At 39.2% G+C, this 18569-nt stretch overlaps 1 protein-coding gene and 1 pseudogene across 1 annotated transcript in view; both read left to right on the top strand.

Moving 5' to 3' along the window:
- The first annotated feature begins 233 nt into the window (after window positions 1-233).
- Window positions 234-18569, top strand: part of TPH2 (tryptophan hydroxylase 2) — a 105361-nt gene continuing 87025 nt past the window's right edge. The window contains exons 1-3 of the mRNA XM_027107051.1: window positions 234-1371; window positions 15493-15725; window positions 18056-18208. Of these exons, the coding sequence (XP_026962852.1) occupies window positions 15621-15725; window positions 18056-18208 (258 nt within the window). The 5' untranslated portion in view covers window positions 234-1371; window positions 15493-15620. The remainder of the gene's footprint in view (window positions 1372-15492; window positions 15726-18055; window positions 18209-18569) is intronic.
- On the top strand, window positions 10026-10758 carry LOC113620760 (E3 ubiquitin-protein ligase RNF114 pseudogene; annotated as a pseudogene).

Here is an 18569-nt window from a genome sequence, read left to right on the forward strand (position 1 = left end):
TCTGGTCACCATTTTTAGTAAAAAGTGATGACAGTCATCTTAGCCCATAGGTTCCCCCTCCGTTCTTACATTTTTTTTTTTTTTTTTTTGCAGTACGCGGGCCTCTCACTGCTGTGGCCCCTCCCGTTGCGGAGCACAGGCTCCGGACGTGCAGGCTCAGCGGCCATGGCTCACGGGCCCAGCCGCTCCGCGGCATGTGGGATCTTCCCGGACCGGGGCACAAACCCGTGTCCCCTGCATCGGCAGGCGGACTCCCAACCACTGCGCCACCAGGGAAGCCCCTTTCTTACATTTTGAAGACAAACTTTCAGTGTCATTTTATTTCTGAACATGAAACAGGATTAAATTTGAGATGAATCTGAAAGGTTTCCATTAGTATCTAATGTGATTATCCAGTACTAAACATCTGTACTTAATTGTACTTTTGATGTGAATACTGCCATTTGAATGATATAATGTATTTGGCCTAATCTCCCTTTGGGTCCTTATAATATGCGAGTTTTAAGTTGTAGATTTTTGAGTATTGCTCTGATTTCAAGTATTTTTCTCACTGTTTTATAAATAGACTCCTATTTTTCAGGTTATCTGTCTTGACTTAGGGAAAAACAGTGTGTCATCCTTAGATGCAAAGGTGGGGTGGGGTAGGGCAGTGCGATTGGACATACTTCTATAACTTTTGGGATATCCAAAAGCACTCTTTTAGCCCATGGGAAACTACATTGTTAACAAAGTCACTGTAAAGAAAAACTGATTGTAATCTAAGTCTCTTCTTCAAGAGCGCTCCGGAATCAAAAATATCATATTTGCCTAATGTAGTTCAATCCCTAAAGTTAGAATTGAAATGTTAGGATAATAGGTCAGCTGTTAAATATGTTTCTCCTCAAATATCTCTGTGGTATATTGTTCCTCACATCTCTCTCTATGTGAAAAAGTAGAGTGAAAAGAACAAATTCCAGTAAGCTTAGCTATGACCAATGAGCAGTCCAGTTCTCTTTAAGCTTTTTTTAATTAAGAAGACTATTAACTTCAGAAATGGGCTTTTGCTGTAACAGTCAGTAATAGATATTTCCAACACCACACTAGTCTGGAGGTACCAGACCCAATGGGTTAGTAGACTGCTTTAAAAAAAAACTAGAGCTGTGTTTAGATTGCTTTAGATGTTGTATGGCCAAATTGTATATCTCTTTTCCATGGGTGTTGCAGGCTCACTTTCATCTGCTGTAGTACGGGTTGAAGTGGTGGAGGCCACTTGAGTTGATATAGTTTGGAGATTTTCTTCATGTGAGCACAGGCTCATCCCTCACTCTATCATGGCATAATCAATTTTATGAAGACTTCTCATTCAAAGAGTGGGATCTTCTAAGGTCTCAGGTGAGCCTAAGGCTTTTTTCCCCATACTGCTACCTTTTTTTTTTTTTTTAAATTCATTTGCAGATACTTAAAGTAACAGGATAGATGACAACTTCGTTAACTACGTACGTGACGTTGGTTTGTGAATATGTTGAAAAGAAAATGCTGTTATGTAGAAGCCTGCTTGAGTTTCTTAAAAGTTAATCATGGCAGGCTCATTTCATTTCCTTTTATTGATAGTATACTACCAAATCAAGAAAATACTTTAGCTATGGCATAAATTTATTTTGGTATGGTATTCATGTGGTTAGGTTGGAGGAATTAGGAGTGGATGGTAGTAATAGTGAACAATTCCTGCCAAAGAACCTAAAATGTACCCTGTAAGCTCTAGGAGTCAAATGTCAATGGGAAAAAAAATCCAACCAAACTGATTAGGTTGGTTTTGTGCTATAAAGTTCAGCCTTTTCTCTTCTATTCAATGTAGTTTAATCATAGAAGGCATACCTATCAAATTTGCTTGTGACACAAACTTGATAGGCTGGAATGATGGCTTAAAACCAAAAAGACAAGCTACTTAAGGGAAAGAGATCAGACTTTGTGTTGATTCCCAATCTCAAAGTAATCACTATTGATTTTTTTCCAAATATCTGCATACTCTCACATCCCATATCTATTCTTTAATAACTTCACCTGCCTTCTCCGTTCACCTTGGGGAATGACCAGGAGAATTCTTTCGTACTTTCAGTTTATTTCCTTTTATCCTTCCCCTCAAGCACATTTCTTTACTACATCTCTGAAGCTTAGCTTTCCTTTGATGACATTTTATTCCCAGTTAGATTTTTATTTGGCCAGGGTGGTGAGGGTGAGTGGTGATGGAGGGAGGGAAGAGTAAGAAGTCCTCGGGGTCTCTCATCTTTTGCCTACAAATGGAAGTATGTGTGTGTAGTGGGAGAAGTTGATAGGAGTGGAAAGATTGGTCTGACCTAATTGTGCACCATGGATACTCCTTTGTTTATTTATATCACGTTTTCCATATCTTTTTCCTAGAAGTCTTCAGCCTCCTAGGATCTACTTCCATTTTCCAGGTGGTTTAAGGACTGGCTTATATTATTTCTCTCTTGTTTTTACAACTGTCTCCAGTAGGACAGATAACCTACTTTGAGGACTCATTGATGTCCTTAACAAAACTTCCTTAATTTCGTGGGCCTTGTCTCATCTGTCAGCTGTTTATCAGCATGGCCATTCACGATCACATGGCCCTCTTCATCGGTAAGATCTTGTGTTTGAAGGTCTCCTTATCTGGCAATATCTCACTTTATACTTTCCTACTTTCTGACTCTTGGGCTCTGTAAGTGCCTGGTCCAAGCCAATTCTGTAGGCTCTTCTTATGACTGTTGGCTGCCTGGTTATCATGGACTATAAGGACAGTCACTTCATCAAAACCTAGGTATACGTATCTCCTTAATTTCTGCCAAAGATTCCAAACCAGTTCCCCTATTTATATCACTCTGGCTTCAGAATCAGTGAAGGATAGGGAGATAACTAACACTTTGAGCATTTTAATATCTGCCAGACACTGTGATAAGAACTTTATACACATCCAATTTAATCGGCATAATAGCCCTATAAGATGTAGGCATTGAGACTTCCCTGGTGGCGCAGTGGTTGAGGATCCGCCTGCCAATGCAGGGGACACGGGTTCGAGCCCTGGTCCGGGAAGATCCTACATGCCGCGGAGCAGCTAAGCCCGTGTGCCACAACTACTGAGCCTGCGCTCTAGAGCCCACGAGCCACAACTACTGAAGCCCGCGCACCTAGAGCCTGAGCTCCGCAACAAGAGAAGCCACCACAATGAGAAGCCCACTCACTGCAATGAACAGTAGCCCCTGCTTGCTGCAACTGGAGAAAGCCCGTGCAGCAACAAAGACCCAACGCAGCCAAAAATAAATAAATAAAATAAATAAATTTATAAAGAAAAAAAAAATGTAGGTATTATTTCCCTGTATTACAGAAATGAAGGCTGAGAAATGTGACATAACATGTCCTCAAGCACAGCTAGGTAAGTGGCAGAGCTAAGATTTAAACTCAGGTTTGTCAAAACCAATGCCCTATTTCTCTGCAGTATAGTTTATTTTTAAAAGTTTTCATTTTTGTCATCAACATCACACATGCACATGGTTTCCACAAGATTTGTTATGAGAATTTTTTTTCCTTCTCCCTACCCTCCAGTTCCTCCTCCCAGTGGCAAGACTTTCAACTTTCAGCTGATTCTTTTGGTGTTTATTTCTATATCTCTCAATGCTGTGATATGCTTGTGTTGCTCCTACTTTAATTTCCAGTTTGAGGAATTATCCATTGACTCCCTGTCTTCAAAGATGGAGACTTAGCTTTCTTCCCCCTCCCCTCAGTTCCCACAGTATACCCTTCTTTATTGTTCCATCTTCCATATAGTTGATATAATATTGGTTAGGGCAGTGCAGTTCTTAGCTGAGACGTGTCTTTCTTTGGCCCTTTCATTCTTCTTTGGGGGTTAATTCTTATTAAGGTTTTTTGTTTTTGTTTCTTTGGGTGTTTTTTTTTTTTTTTTTGCTGATTTTATATATAATTGTCACTAATCCAATCTACCAAATGTTTAAATTGGGGCTTGTCAACTACGGGGGCTTTACCATAGGGTAATCTGATTGCTCCATTTTGTTCAGAGCTCTTAATGTATTTTTAGGTTTTTCCTTTTTTCCTGGTCAGAGTCTCCAAGCTTTTCCCACTACCTGGCTGCAGGGTAAATGCCTGGTTCTCAGCCTCCTGTGGTTTGAGTCTCAGTATCCAGGGCATGCATTTATTTAATCACTTTCCTTTCAGGGTGATACTATTCTCAACCACGTCTAGTGCCCTTCAAACCAGAGGCCCTCTGTTTTACCGTTCCCAGAGAATAAGCTCCATTCATCTACCTGGGGGCAGGAGGGGAAGTGGCTTGGCTATGTAGAATAGAAGGGAATATGGGGTTTTAACTGCCTTTAAAAAAAATAACAGTTTCATTAGGATATAATTTATGTGCCATAAAATTCACTCTTCTAAAGTGTGCGCAGTTCACTGGTTTTTAATATATTCACAGAGTTGTGCAACTATTCCAATATCTAATTTTAGAATATTTTCATCACCGTCAGAAGAAACTGTACGCGGTAGTAGTCATTCCTACCTCCCGACTCCCTCCAGCCCCTGGCAACCACTAATCTACTTTCTGTCTGTCTGTCTGTCAGTTTCTCCTCTCCCCCATCCCTTTTCTTGTTTCTTTTTGCCTTTTCTAGACATTTTATATAAAGAACCATACAATATGTGGTCTTTTGTGACTGGCTTCTTTCACTTAGTATGTTGTTTTCAAGGTTCGTTTATGTCCGAAGACATTTCAGTACTTCCTTTATATTACCATTTATGGACATACCATGTTTTGTTTTGTTTTTTCAGTAGTTGATATTTGAATTACTAGGAATTTTGTTTTTTTGATTATTATGAATAATGTTGCTATGAACATTTACATACAAGTTTTTGTGTGGACATATATTTTCATTTTAGGTGTATACTGAAGAGTAAAATTGCTGAGTCATGGTAACTCTAGGGTTAACTTTTTGAGGAAATGCCAAATGTTTTTCCAAAGTGACCACACCGTAGTAACATACATCTAGGAGTAAGATTGCTGGGTCATATGGTAACTTGATAGTTAACATGTTGAAGGACTACCAAACAAAGTGGCTGTATCATTTTTCAATCCTGCCTACAATGTATGAAGCTTGCAATTTTTCCATTTCCTTCCAGTACTTGTCTGTCCTTTTTATCTTAGCCATCCTAGTGGTTTATAAACTGGTATCTCTTTTTGTGTTTGATTTGCATTTTTCTAATGACTAATGATGTTGAACATCTTTCCATGTGCTTATTGTCTATGTAGTCTTTGGAGAAATGTCTGTTCAAATGCTTTGTCCATTTAAAAATTGGTTTACTTGTTTTTTCATTGTTGAGTTGGTAGAGTTCCTTCTATATTCTGGATACTGTCTTCTTTCAGATACATGACTTATAAATATTTTCTCCAATACTGTGGGTTGTCTTAATTTTCTTGATGATGTCCTTGGAGGCACAAAGTTTTTAATTTTGATGAAATCAGACTTTACATTTGGTTGCTTATGCTTTTATCATATCTAAGAAAAAATTGCCTAATACAAGGTCATGAAGATACTCCTATGTTTTCTTACGAGTGTTACAGTTTTAACTCTTAAATTTAGGTCAGTGATCCATTTTGAGTTAATTTTTGTGTATGAAGTAAGGTAGCATAACCGAAAGCGGGGCCCGGCTGCTTGCTGACTGCTCGCTGCTCAAAAGACAATAAAGAGGCAATCTTCAATAAGTGGTGCCGGGAAAACTGGACAGCTACATGTAAAAGAATGAAATTAGAACCCTCCCTAACACCATACACAAAAATAAACTCAAAATGGATTAAAGACCTAAATGTAAGGCCAGGCACTATCAAACTCTTAGAGGAAAACATAGGCAGAACACTCTATGACATAAATCACAGCAAGATCCTTTTTGACCCACCTCCTAGAGAAATGGAAATAAAAACAAAAATAAACAAATGGGACCTAATGAGACTTAAAAGCTTTTGCACAGCAAAGGAAACCATAAACAAGACAAAAAGACAGCCCTCAGAATGGGAGAAAATATTTGCAAATGAAGCAACTGACAAAGGATTAATCTCCAAAATATACAAGCAACTCATGCAGCTCAATATCAAGAAAACAAACAACCCAATCCAAAAATGGGCAGAAGACCTAAACAGACATTTCTCCATAGAAGATATACAGATTGCCAACAAACACATGAAAGGATGCTCAACATCTCTAATCAGAGAAATGCAAATCAAAGCTACAATGAGGTATCACCTCACACCAGTCAGAATGGCTGTCATCAAAAAATCTAGAAACAATAAATGTTGGAGAGGGTGTGGAGAAAAGGGAACCCTCTCGCACTGTTGGTGGGAATGTAAATTGATACAGCCACTGTGGAGAACAGTATGGAGGTTCCTTAAAAAACTAAAAATAGAACTACCATACGACCCAGCAATCCCAGTACTGGGCATATACCCTGAGAAAACCATAATTCAAAAAGAGTCATGTACTACAATGTTCATTGCAGCACTATTTACAATAGCCAGGACATGGAAGCAACCTAAGTGTCCACTGACAGATGAATGGATAAAGAAGATGTGGCACATATATACAATGGAATATTATTCAGCCATGAAAAGAAACGAAATTGAGTTATTTGTAGTGAGGTGGATGGACCTAGAGTCTGTCATACAGAGTGCAGTAAGTCAGAAAGAGAAAAACAAATACTGTATGCTGACACATATATATGGAATCTAAAAACAAAAAACAGAAAAAATGGTTCTGAAGAACCTAGGGGCAGGCCAGGAATAAAGATGCAGAGATAGAGAATGGACTTGAGGACATGGGGAGGGGGAAGGGTAAGCTGGGACGAAGTGAGAGAGTGGCATGGACATATATACACTACCAAATGTAAAATAGCTAGTGGGAAGCAGCCGCATAGCACAGGGAGATGAGCTCTGTGCTTTGTGACCACCTAGAGGGGTGGGATAGGGAGGGTGGGAGGGAGACGCAAGAGGGAGGGGATATGGGGATGTATGTATATGTATAGCTGATTCACTTTGTTATACAGCAGAAACTAACACACCATTGTGAAGCAATTATACTCCAATAAAGGTGTTTAAAAAAAAAAGACAGTAAAAAAATTAAAAAATAAAAATAAAGAGGCAAGGTCAGGGGAAAGCAAACTGCTTTATTTTGGATGCCGGCAACTGGGGGGTGGGGATGGGGTATAGGATGGACGTCTGTCCAAAGGCCAACTCCCCCCTACTGACAGTCAGTGGGGAAGAGCTGTTATAGGTGGAGGGAGGGGCTCCATGCAGAAACAGCACAGTCGGCTCAGACAGTCATCTTGAAATTGGTCATTGGTGGTCTGACCAGCATCATCTTGATTGTTTTAGGTACAGTTAATCTTCAGTTCCAGGGTTGGTTGGTTCCCATTTCCTTGAGGCCAATTCTCGAAATTGTGGCAGCTTACGTCATGGCTGCAGCCTGGTCATCATGTAGTTAACTTCTTCCAACTGCTGGAGGTTTCAGTATCTTTAAGACAGCTCACAGGATATGGCTCAGAATATTATCTACAGCCCTTGAGGAGGAACTAAACGTCCTTGACTGTGCTTAATGACTGAACTATTATTGTTTGATCTCCTTTGACTGTTTTCCTTTGTTTCTGCATTTTCTCACTTCTCTGATTAAACTTATACTTTGGCTAAAGTTTTTCCACAGACAAAAGGCAGGTTGAGGATGTGGGGGGCAAGGACCGTAGGGTCCTGCTCTGCTTCAGTAGGAGTCTAACTTCATTGTTTTTCATGGGGATATCCAAAGTTATTCTTTGGCTATTGAATTGCCTTAGCACTTTTGTTGAAAATCAATTGACCATAAACGTAAGAGTTTATTTCCGAACTCTAAATTCTATTCCGTTTACCTGTATGTTGATCGTCTTGTAGTACCACACTGTTTTGATTAGTCTAACTGTTGTTAAGTCTTGACATTTTTTCACAGCTTCTTAAACAGTCTTTGAGCCATTCTTTTTCGGTCTCCTCCATTTACCTCCACTTCTAGAGGTATTTGATCCTTTAGGGGATTCGACAGTGTTAACTGAGTTGCTTCTCAGTCTTCTTCATTGATAGCTTCGGGTTCAGCTTTCTCATGTCTGCAGAGTCTTTGATCATTTGTTCATCTCCTTTTAAGCTCTCAGTTTTTTGTTGCTGTTGTTTCTCCAATTTATGCTACTCTTCTGTGCCTTAAAAAGGAAAGGAAGTCTTTTACTGTTGCTTTAGTAGGATTTCTGGAGGAAGCAAAAATAGTGAAATCTACACTCAGAAAGAGTCCTTTAAAATCTCATACGAATGATCTAGACCTATTGCCTACACTTCGGCACCCACACCCTTTAACTCCTGTAATTTGGGTTTTATTTCCTCTCTCTTGTTAAAACTGCACTCTTTAAGGTCACCAGTGACAGTTTCATCACCAAATCTAATGGTCTTTCTGTAGTTCTCATTCTTTTCCTCTTCTCTGTTCTAGTTGAAACCGTTGACCACAAGTTTTATCTTATCTCCTTTCTATGTATCACCTCCTTTAATCATCTTTTTACTTTGATGACTTCTCTTTTTCATTCTGCCTTTAATTGTGAGCATCTTTCATGGTTTAGTTCCTGGGTTCTCTATTTATATATTTATTATTAAAAAAATTTTAGATTGTGGTAAAATGCACATAACATAAAATTTACCTTCTTAACCAATTTTAAGTGCATGGTTCAGTGGTGTTAAGTACATTCACATTGTTGTGCAACCAACCTCCAGAACTTTTTATCTTGCAAAACAAACTCTGTACCCCATTTTCCACTCCCCCCAGCCCCTGGCAAGCTCCATTTTGCTTGTGAGTTCAACTACTCTAGATACTTCATATAAATGGAATCATACAGTATTTGTCTTTTTGTGACTGACTTATTTCACTTAGCATAATGTCCTCAAGGTTCATCCATGTGACAACATTTGTCAGAATTTCCTTCCTCTTTATGGCTGAATAACATTCCATTGTATGTATATACCATGTTTTGTTTATCCCTTCATTCATTGATAGACACTTGTGTTGCTTCAGCCTTTTAGCTCTTGTGAATAACAATGCTATTAACATGGGTGCAGAAATATCTCTTTGAGTCCTTGCTTTCAATTCTTTCAGAAGTGGGATTGCTAAATCGTATGGTAATTCTGCTTTTACTTTTTTTTTTAATAGATTATTTATAGGCTGCATTGGGTCTTCGTTGCTGTGCGCAGGCTTTCTCTAGTTGTGGCGAACTGGGGGGCTACTCTTCGTTGTCTTGCAAGGGCTTCACATTGTGGTGGCTTCTCTTGTTGCAGAGCACAGGCTTCAGTAGTTGTGGCTGGCGGGGCTCTAGAGTGCAGGCTCAGTAGTTGTAGCGCACGGGCTTAGTTGCTCTGCAGCATGTGGGATCTTCCTGGACCAGGGCTACGAACCCGTGTCCACTGCATTGGCAGGTGGATTCTTAACCACTGCGCCACCAGGGAAGCCCCATGCTTTTACTTTTTTGAGGAGGCGCTTTACTGTTTTCCGTAGTGGCTGTACCATTTTATGTTTCCTTCAATAGTGCAAAAGGCTTCCAATCTCTCTAGAGAGGGTTTTTCTCTCTATATATTATTTTATTTGGAGAGTTCATGTCCTGCATCAGCAAACATCACTGAATTACTCTCAAATTACTGTTCCCAGCTCTAATCTATTTCCCAAATTCCAGTCTCACATTTATAATTGCATGCTGTTTAAAGTCACTTGATAGTACTGCAGTCAACTGAAATTCACTGTCCCTAAAACTCCTGTTTTTTTCCCAAAACGTATTCCTTCTTCAGAAATAGTGGAAATACTACTATTTACAACATGAAAGCTTGATAATTTAGTCTGTTTCCTATATGGGAATTCACCTATTTCAGAAGTAATACGTCCTTGCCCCGCTCCCTCCCGCTTCGCCCACCCCCCACCTCCTGCTTTTGCCCTGCCCCCCCTGGCGGCAAAATGGTGGCGCAGCCGCAGGACCGAGATAGGGTAGTGTGTGGCTGGCCAGGCCCGGGCCCGTGGCGGAGGCCAAGCCCCTGGGCCGCTTCCAGTGTCCCATGTGGCTAGAATACAGTTCAGGTGCCGCATGGACACGTGCTTTGCTCTGCATGCCTGCAGGAATGTCTGAAACCAAAGAAGTCTGGAGTGTGTCACAGCACTGTAGCACCTGGCTTCGGAGCCCTGGAGCTCCAGCGATAGATTGACAGCACAAGCACAGAGACTTCTTGCCATGACTGCTCTAAGATCCAAGATCTGGGCGCACGTGGCTACATGTTCCAAATACCAGAATTACATCGTGGAATGTGTGAAGACCACCGCCAAGGATGCATCGCTTCAGCCAGGGAATGTCCCAAACCGTTATACTCTCCTTGTCCTTACTGCCCCGAGAAGAATTCTGATCAAAAAGGACTTGTGGAACACTGCAAGTAATCCCATAGCACAGACACCAAATCTGTGGTTTGTCCAATATGTGCCTCGATGCCCTGGGGAGACCCTTTTGTTCCACTACCTTCTGCCATTTTTTTCAGGCAACTTCATAATTCCCTTTTCCCAAAACTTTTTATCTGTTTGAGCAAAGAACTTTTCCAGGTGCTATTTAGTCTTCCAGGAAATTGAAATTTTTTCCATTAAGAGAATTTTCTAAAGACCGAAATAAATGGAAATCCGAAGGTGCAATGTCTGGTGAATACGGCGGATGAATCAGAACTTCCCAGCCAAGCTGTGACAGTTTTTGCCTGGTCATCAAAGAAACATGTGGTCTTGCGTTATCCTGACAGAAGATTATGTGTTTTCTGTTGACTAATTCTGGATGCTTTTCGTCGAGTACTGCTTTCAGTTGGTCTAACTGGGAGCAGTACTTGTTGAAATTAATGGTTTGGTTCTCCGGAAGGAGCTCATAATAGAGGACTCCCTTCCAATCCCACCATATACACAACATCACCTTCTTTGTATGAAGACCGGCCTTTGGTGTGTTTGCTGGTGGTTCATTTTGCTTGCCCCACGACCTCTTCCATGCCATGTTATTGTACAGTACCCACTTTTCATCACCCATCACAATTTGTTTTAAAAACAGAATGTTTTCATTACATTTATTCGTTTTGGTCTTTTAAAATTTATTTATTTTATTTATTTTTGGCTGCATTGGGTCTTTGTTGCTGTGTGCAGGCTTTCTCTAGTTGCAGCGAGCGGGAGCTACTCTTCGTTGTGGTGTGCAGGCTTCTCATTGCAGTGGCTTCTCTTGTTGTGGAGCACAGGCTCTAGGCACGTGGGCTTCAGTAGTTGTGGGACGCAGGCTCAGCAGTTGTGGCTCGCGGGCTCTAGAGCGCAAGCTCAGTAGCTGTGGTTCACGGGCTTAGTTGCTCCGCGGCCTGTGGGCTCTTCCCAGACCAGGGCTTGAACCCGTGTCCCCTGCATTGGCAGGTTCTTAACAGCTGCGCCACCAGGGAAGCCCTCATTATATTTAAGTAGAGAATCACATGCGGAAATATGGTCAAGGAGGGTTTTTTTTTTGCTTAGCTTATGTGGAACCCAAACATCAAAGCGATTAAAATACCCAAGCTGGTGCAAATGATTTTCAATGCTTGATTTGGATATTTTGAGTATTTTGCAGGTTATCTCCTGCATGGTATAATGTTGATTGTTCTCAGTTAATGTCTCAATTTGATCACTATCAACTTCAGCTGGTCTACCTGACCGTGGAGCATCGTCCAGTGAGAAATCTCCAGCACAAAACTTTGCAAAGCACTTTTGACACATTCAGTCAAGTCACAGCACCTTCTCCATACACTGCACAAATCTTTTTTTGCATTTTGATTGTGTTTTTACCTTTCTTGAAATAATAAAGCATAATATGCCAAATATGTTGCTTTTCTTCTTCCATCTTCAATATTAAAATGACTACACAAAAATTCACCAATTTTGATGTCTTTTTTAAAATACATGCTGATGTGACAGCTGTCACATACAATCTAACAAAATTGTTTTAAATGAAGTTAAAGACACCTAAGTGCTACTACAGCCATCGTATAGAAAAAAACCGAATGAAACTTTCAGCCAACCCAATACCTTAGGGGAGTTGAAAGAGGCTTCTAGGAGGTGTTGCCTGAGCTGAATATTTAAAAATAAGTTTGTATTTGTTAACTGGAATGGAATGGGAGATAGTAAGGAGATGATTCCAGGTAGAGAGAATTAATATAAGAAAATATATAGAGAACTGTTGTTGCTCAACAATGATGGAGTGTGGGTTTGGGGCAAGGGTGCCAGTGAAAGACAGACTGAAGAGGAAAGTGGGATCCAAATCCTGATAAACCTTGAATGGCATTCAGTGGGCATTTCACTTTATCACCTTATCCTGTAGGGGAAAGAGATCAATGGGAAGGGCTTTGTGCAAAGCAATAGCATAACCATACTGGTATTTTAGAAAAGTAGCAGCTCAGAGGAGGACTTTAAGACTGAAGGCCTAAACCACTTAGGAGTTGAAATATAGCCAGGAGATTATGACCTGGATGAAGGCAATAGCGTTAAGCATGCAGTGAGAAGAAAAAGAGATGTTAAGGTGTAAAATCCATAGGACAACATGTCTACTTGGATGTGGGAGCAGATAAAAAGGTGCCAGAATAACTCCCAAGTTTCTGACTTGGGGGACTGGTTAAATTATTGTGTCATTCATTGAACCAGACCACACATAAATAATAGCAATTTAAGAAAAAAAAAACTCTTCGAAGTTAGATCTTATACATATTGCATGTGAATGGCCAAAGTGAAGCTGTCCAACAAGCATTTGAGTACATGGGTTTAAAACTTGATGAGACCTAAGCTGGTTATAGAGATTCAGGTATTGTCAAATAACTGAATCTATGTGATATAGCTTCACTCACAATATATTGTTTGAGAAGAGAGTCAAGAATAAAACCCTGGGGAACACCAAATTTAAGAAGCAATTTAAAAGAAAAAGAAAAACACAAAAAAAGAAAAGAAAAATAATTGTCAGAGAGGTAGAAAAAGGAACACTAAGGGAAGATAAGTTTTTGGAAGACAAATATTAAACTTGAAAGACAGATTGAAGGACTGATTATTTGGAAATTTGAATGCCAGGATAAAAAATTTATATCTACAAAGGAAGCATTTATTATTTTTGTATTGGGACTATAGCCTAATGAAAATGATGCCTTAGTAAGATGTAGTCTAGGCAGGACAGTCTGTTAGAGGGAAGAAAATTGATAAAGTCTTCAACTAGAGTGGTGGCAGTTATGACTAGAAAAAGGAATGTCAAAATAAAAATCAACAAGTAGTTGGTGACTCGCTGAATATTACTTCTTTTTTTGGATAAATTATGAAATTTATTTATAAAATTTTTCCTTTTAAAAGCCAGAACATAACAAATATCACTTTCTGGAAACTCATCTTATTAGAAATATCAATAACATTGAGCAGTCTGTCCTCTGTGCTTCTAATGTCTTCTGCAGAGAATTCAGTGTATTTTATTTCACTTATTTATTTGCACGTATATTTCTTTCAGCTAGTCTGTGATTGCTTGAGGGTAGGTACTGTATCTCATTTATCTTTGCATCCCCAGGACTCAGTTTCAGTGGCTAACAGAGTGAGTGCTTAGCAAATCTTTACAGCTTCCCAAAATTACACAGCTTCCCAAATCCTGTTCTAGCTGAAGTAATCCATGTATCGTTTCTTGAGCCTACCTTGAGGGACCTTGTTACCTACTTTCTTGAAAGTACTTTCTTGAAAGTTACCTACTTTCTTGAGTTACCTTGTTTGGAATACTCAAGGGGCTGTGTAATGTAATAGTTGAGAGCGTGGATTTTGGAGCCAGACTGCCTGAACTTAAATCCTGCCTCAGCCACTTTTTAATTGTGTAAACCTTTGGCAAGTTACCTAAATTCTTTGTGCCCCAGTTTCTCCTTATATAAAATGGAAACAGTAGTTACTGCATTTTAAGTGTGGTTGTGATGATGAATCACATTTTTATCTAAAAAAGTGTTTAGAATAGGAATTGGCAAATACTAAGCACTCAGTAATATTAACTATTATTATTATTACTTCAATCAGTGTATTTATTTAATGTTTATTTATTTATTTTATCTATTTTTGGCTGCATCGGGTTTTCTTAGTTGCGGCACGTGGGATCTTCATTGAGGTGTGTGGGATGTTTCGTTGCGGCATGAGCTCTTTGTTGTGGTGTGCGGGCTTCTCTCTAGTTGTGGCGTGCCTCTTCTCTAGTTGTGGTGTGCGGGTTCCAGAGCACGTGGGCTCAGTAGTTGTGGCACGCGGGCTTAGTTGCCCTGCGGCATGTGGGATTTTAGTTCCCTGACCAGGGATCAAACCCGCATCCCCTTCATTGTAAGGTGGATTCTTTACCACTGGACCACCAGGGAAGTCCCAACCAAAATATTTAAACTTCACTTTCCTATTAGGTTATCAGAGCTGATTTTTAGAGGAAATTCAAGCCAAATATTTAATATTTCAAAAATTAGATCAAGTAATAATTATGTCCCCTCCAGACTCCGGAAACAATTAAAATCCAGTTAATTTTTGCTCAGCCATTCCTGTTTTGAAAAATTTTCATCCTGTTTTCTATGTAGACAAGTAGTGCCAGTCCTAGGTTTTGTTTAGTTTTACAGTCAAACAAGTCCATTTGGTCAAGAGTCTTCCATCCTTCAGGAGGCTGGTAATATTTTCCATGGTTATTTTGTGGCTTACTAAAGTTTGAATAGTAAGTACATCAACTGATATGTGCATTTCAAATTGTTGGACTTGTTCTAGTTTCAAGTCATCAAAGGAATGACTATATGGGCATTTCATTTCCTTTTCCTTCCCACTTAGGAAGATTCTAGGGTTAGTGTCTCAACTATATCTCTATGTGGCTAAATCACAGCCTCACATTTCCTTTACAATACAGTTGCCTGAACATCATTGCATAGTGGCATCACATGATTGGAAAGCAGTGTATTTTATGAACGCCATCACACACACAAGTGCACACACACAGTCATAACACATCAGATCAGAAAAAGCTTATTAACATAAAGTACAATGGCTTAGGGATTCTGCATTTGCTGATCTTTCTTGAATTATTTTCCTTGGAAAACTTTGAATTCATAGTTACCTAAAGGCTGAGGTTAACTTGCCAGTAGCAGATTTGAGAGATGAGAGCTAATGTCAGGGGATAGATGTTTTCTTTTACAAATAACACCGTTAGATATTGTTCTCCACCACCCATGCCCAAACTGCTACTCGACCTATGAAACAAATAGCACCACAAACACAGATAACCCCAGGCTTCAGGTCTGTAATCTGACTGTGGCCATCAGCAGCCAGAAATGAGTTTCTTTCTAATCAGCCTTCCATCAGTCCCCAGTCACTCATATAAAGGTGCCTGGGGAGGGGAAGATTCACATTGCTTTTTCTTCAGCACCAGGGTTCTGGGCAGCGCCCTGAGAGGTCCACTGCTCGCACGCCTCTTCTCTCAATCTCCACCAGCGCTGCTACTGCCTCTCTAGTCCCCCCCTGCTGCAGAGAGAGAAAATTACATCGGAATCCATGCAGCCGGCAATGATGATGTTTTCTAGTAAATACTGGGCAAGGAGAGGGCTTTCTCTGGATTCAGCAGTGCCTGAAGAGCATCAGCTGCTTGGCAGCATAACAGTGAGTACTGAGTAGCTGGCACTCTCTAGAGGAGTGTTTTCTAGGGTAGCGATAGTTATCCTTGCCATTTGGACACCTGCTGTAAACACCTCAATTCTTTCCTCTATCGTCTGTCTACCCTGCCTCCACTCTTCCTTCTCTCTCCATAAAGTAAAGTGGGTGTCCTGATCGCTACGTGCTAAACTTCCTTTCCTCAAAGTTTATAAGTTGAAAGTAAAGAAGTTCCCGAACATTATGAATGAGAGGTTGTATAAACCAATGTCTTATATCAAAACCAAAAAAAGTGTGCAGAATTTTGAAAGACCATTTATTATGAGTTGGAACAGGGAGAAGAAATTAAATAGATTTCTGTGGTTCCTGCAAGGTTATTGTGTCTTCTGTACCCTCTTCCATCTACAAAACCTGGTCTTTAAACACAAAGTAATATTTTCTGTTTTTGTCTATAGGTGCTGGTTGTTGGAATAAGAGAAAGATCAGATTCCTCTCAAAAGTTTTCCTGTGTTCCTTATTACTCCATTATTTTTCAGTTTAACTGATGGAGTAATGAAAGCAATACACCACTTATTTCAATGTTTAAGGCAGTTTCTGTGTTTAAATAATAACAGAATAAAAAAGTAATATTTTGCAGGATTTTAGATCCTGATATGGGGTAATAGTCATAGGATTTAATAAAAAAGATAGTGAAAGAAAAATGTATTCAGATTTCTAGTTATTAAAAATATTAAATGATATTTCATTACTGTCTACCAGAGTTTATCAACCAATTGAAATTTAGTCTGTATCATAGAAAAATCTGTTTTAGTATTGTAGCTCCGAATATGTGCCAGAGGGTTGTATTGTACTGGTATATTATTACTCCTAAAAATGTTGAAAAGTAATCAGGGCAAGTTTTGGAGAACTGTTTAAATCAATTTGCAAAAATGAGTCTAAAAACGTACATAGGTTTTCTAACATTTAAATAACATGTATATTTGAATGCGATATTACAGTGAGGAATTCTGAAGCCACAATGAACTGCTAGAAGGAAAACAAGGAAAACTCAGAGTTGTGGTTAATGTATAATAATACTTTCATATAAAAAATGCTACTTAAATATATAAGATCTGTGGCAGATGTTGAGAGTACTACAACATTTGAGCTTTTAATGACTAAACAGACTGTCAAATGCCAATGCCTATATAAACTTTTTCTCTCCCTCAAGTCATAAATTATAAAATATTTATTTCTATGACATATAAACCTAGTGAGTGAGGCAGTAGAGACTGTGTGAAAATAAAGCCAGTAGAGAAATCAGAGGAAGAAAATAGCAAAGCACTATTCACTGGGTTCCATATCAAATGTACATTTTTCAGTTTCATGAGGAAGTAATAGATTGGAATGACTGCATTCTATTACTCTCTGCCAGGGAGAAGGTTCTGTTTGCCCAGTTCTTCATTTGCATATAAAGAACACAAAAAAGTACACTCTAATTTGATTTGTCTGTTAAGTAAAAGTTTCCAGCTTTTTAATTGTATATTTCTGGCAATGTGATCTGAGTTTCTGGAATCTGCCATTTTTGTCTTTAGCTAATAGACTAAGAGTCATTACTTAGTCATGTATTATAGTATTTGACTGGCCAATAAAGTGGTAATCTTTTCCAGTTTCTCAGGTTCTACTCTTGGCTCCTGATGATGAGCTAGTTCTTTCTTTTCTTTACTTTTTTCTTGTGGCTGAATTTTAATAGCCACTTTTCAGATATCATCTGCTGACACAGATGGCCTTAACTGAATACACTCTGTGGCGAACTTCTGCAGACAGATTCACATTGACAGTGTGGATCTAATTACAGAATGTAAGGTGATCAATTTTAGTGCCTGTCCTGACATATTTCAGAACAAAATGAATATTTTGTTTTTAAGATTTAATCGAAACAAAAATTATATGTTTAGTCTTAATTTTGTTACGTTTAGTAATTAATATAGCTTCTATATGATTCAGCTAGGCTAACAGATCAGATTTCATCCTGTAAAATAAACCTAGAAAGACAGGAATTATTCATACATGATACTTTATACTTTATGATGATCAGATTTTTGTTGCTATTAAAGTGAAGCAAGTATGATTCCCCTTTAATTTCAACCACTGGTGATATCTTTGAGCATTGGAAAATAGTGTCCCTGAGTAAATTAGACTTGTACGAAAGTTATGAGTGACTTGGCAACTTCTCCTCGAGCTTGTGTGATTGCTGGGGCTTCCAGCGTATAAATGGAATGTCTGAAAAAGAATCTAGTTGTAGAGAACTCTGGAATCCTAACTAATATTTGTGTGTGTGTGTTTCTACGTTCTTGAAGCTAAATAAAACTAACGCTGGCAAAAATGATGATAAAAAAGGCAACAAGGGAAGCAGCAAAAGTGACACTGCTACCGAGAGCAGCAAGATGGCAGTTGTATTCTCCTTGAAAAATGAAGTTGGTGGATTGGTCAAAGCACTGAAACTCTTTCAGGTGAATGTAAAATATCATTATCTAACTTTAAAACCGTCTGTGTGCCGGGTTACAAACTTGTCATCTGTTATGAAATATTACTGAACCATTTCTGGGTAATGTGTTGCAAATTTCAAAGAAACCAACCTTCATGAGGCTTTACAAGACAAGTTGGTCTGTCAAACAAAGAAATAAGCAGATTCGTGGAAACCATGTTTTATTAATTCAGCGTCAGCCTATTAGTAATTCTGCACACTGTTGCCAGGTGAGGAAGCCGGTAATTAAAAAGCGTGAGCCTCACACCTGGAAATGCAAACACAAAAGCGGTCAAAGAGGGTATCTTTAAACATCAAGAGCCTGCAGCCTGATTTGATTTGTTCAT

This window comes from Aethalodelphis obliquidens, unplaced genomic scaffold (assembly GCF_003676395.1).
Source record: "Aethalodelphis obliquidens isolate GAN/ISIS:26980383/991018 unplaced genomic scaffold, ASM367639v1 scaffold8, whole genome shotgun sequence".
NCBI classification, from domain to species: domain Eukaryota; kingdom Metazoa; phylum Chordata; class Mammalia; order Artiodactyla; family Delphinidae; genus Aethalodelphis; species Aethalodelphis obliquidens.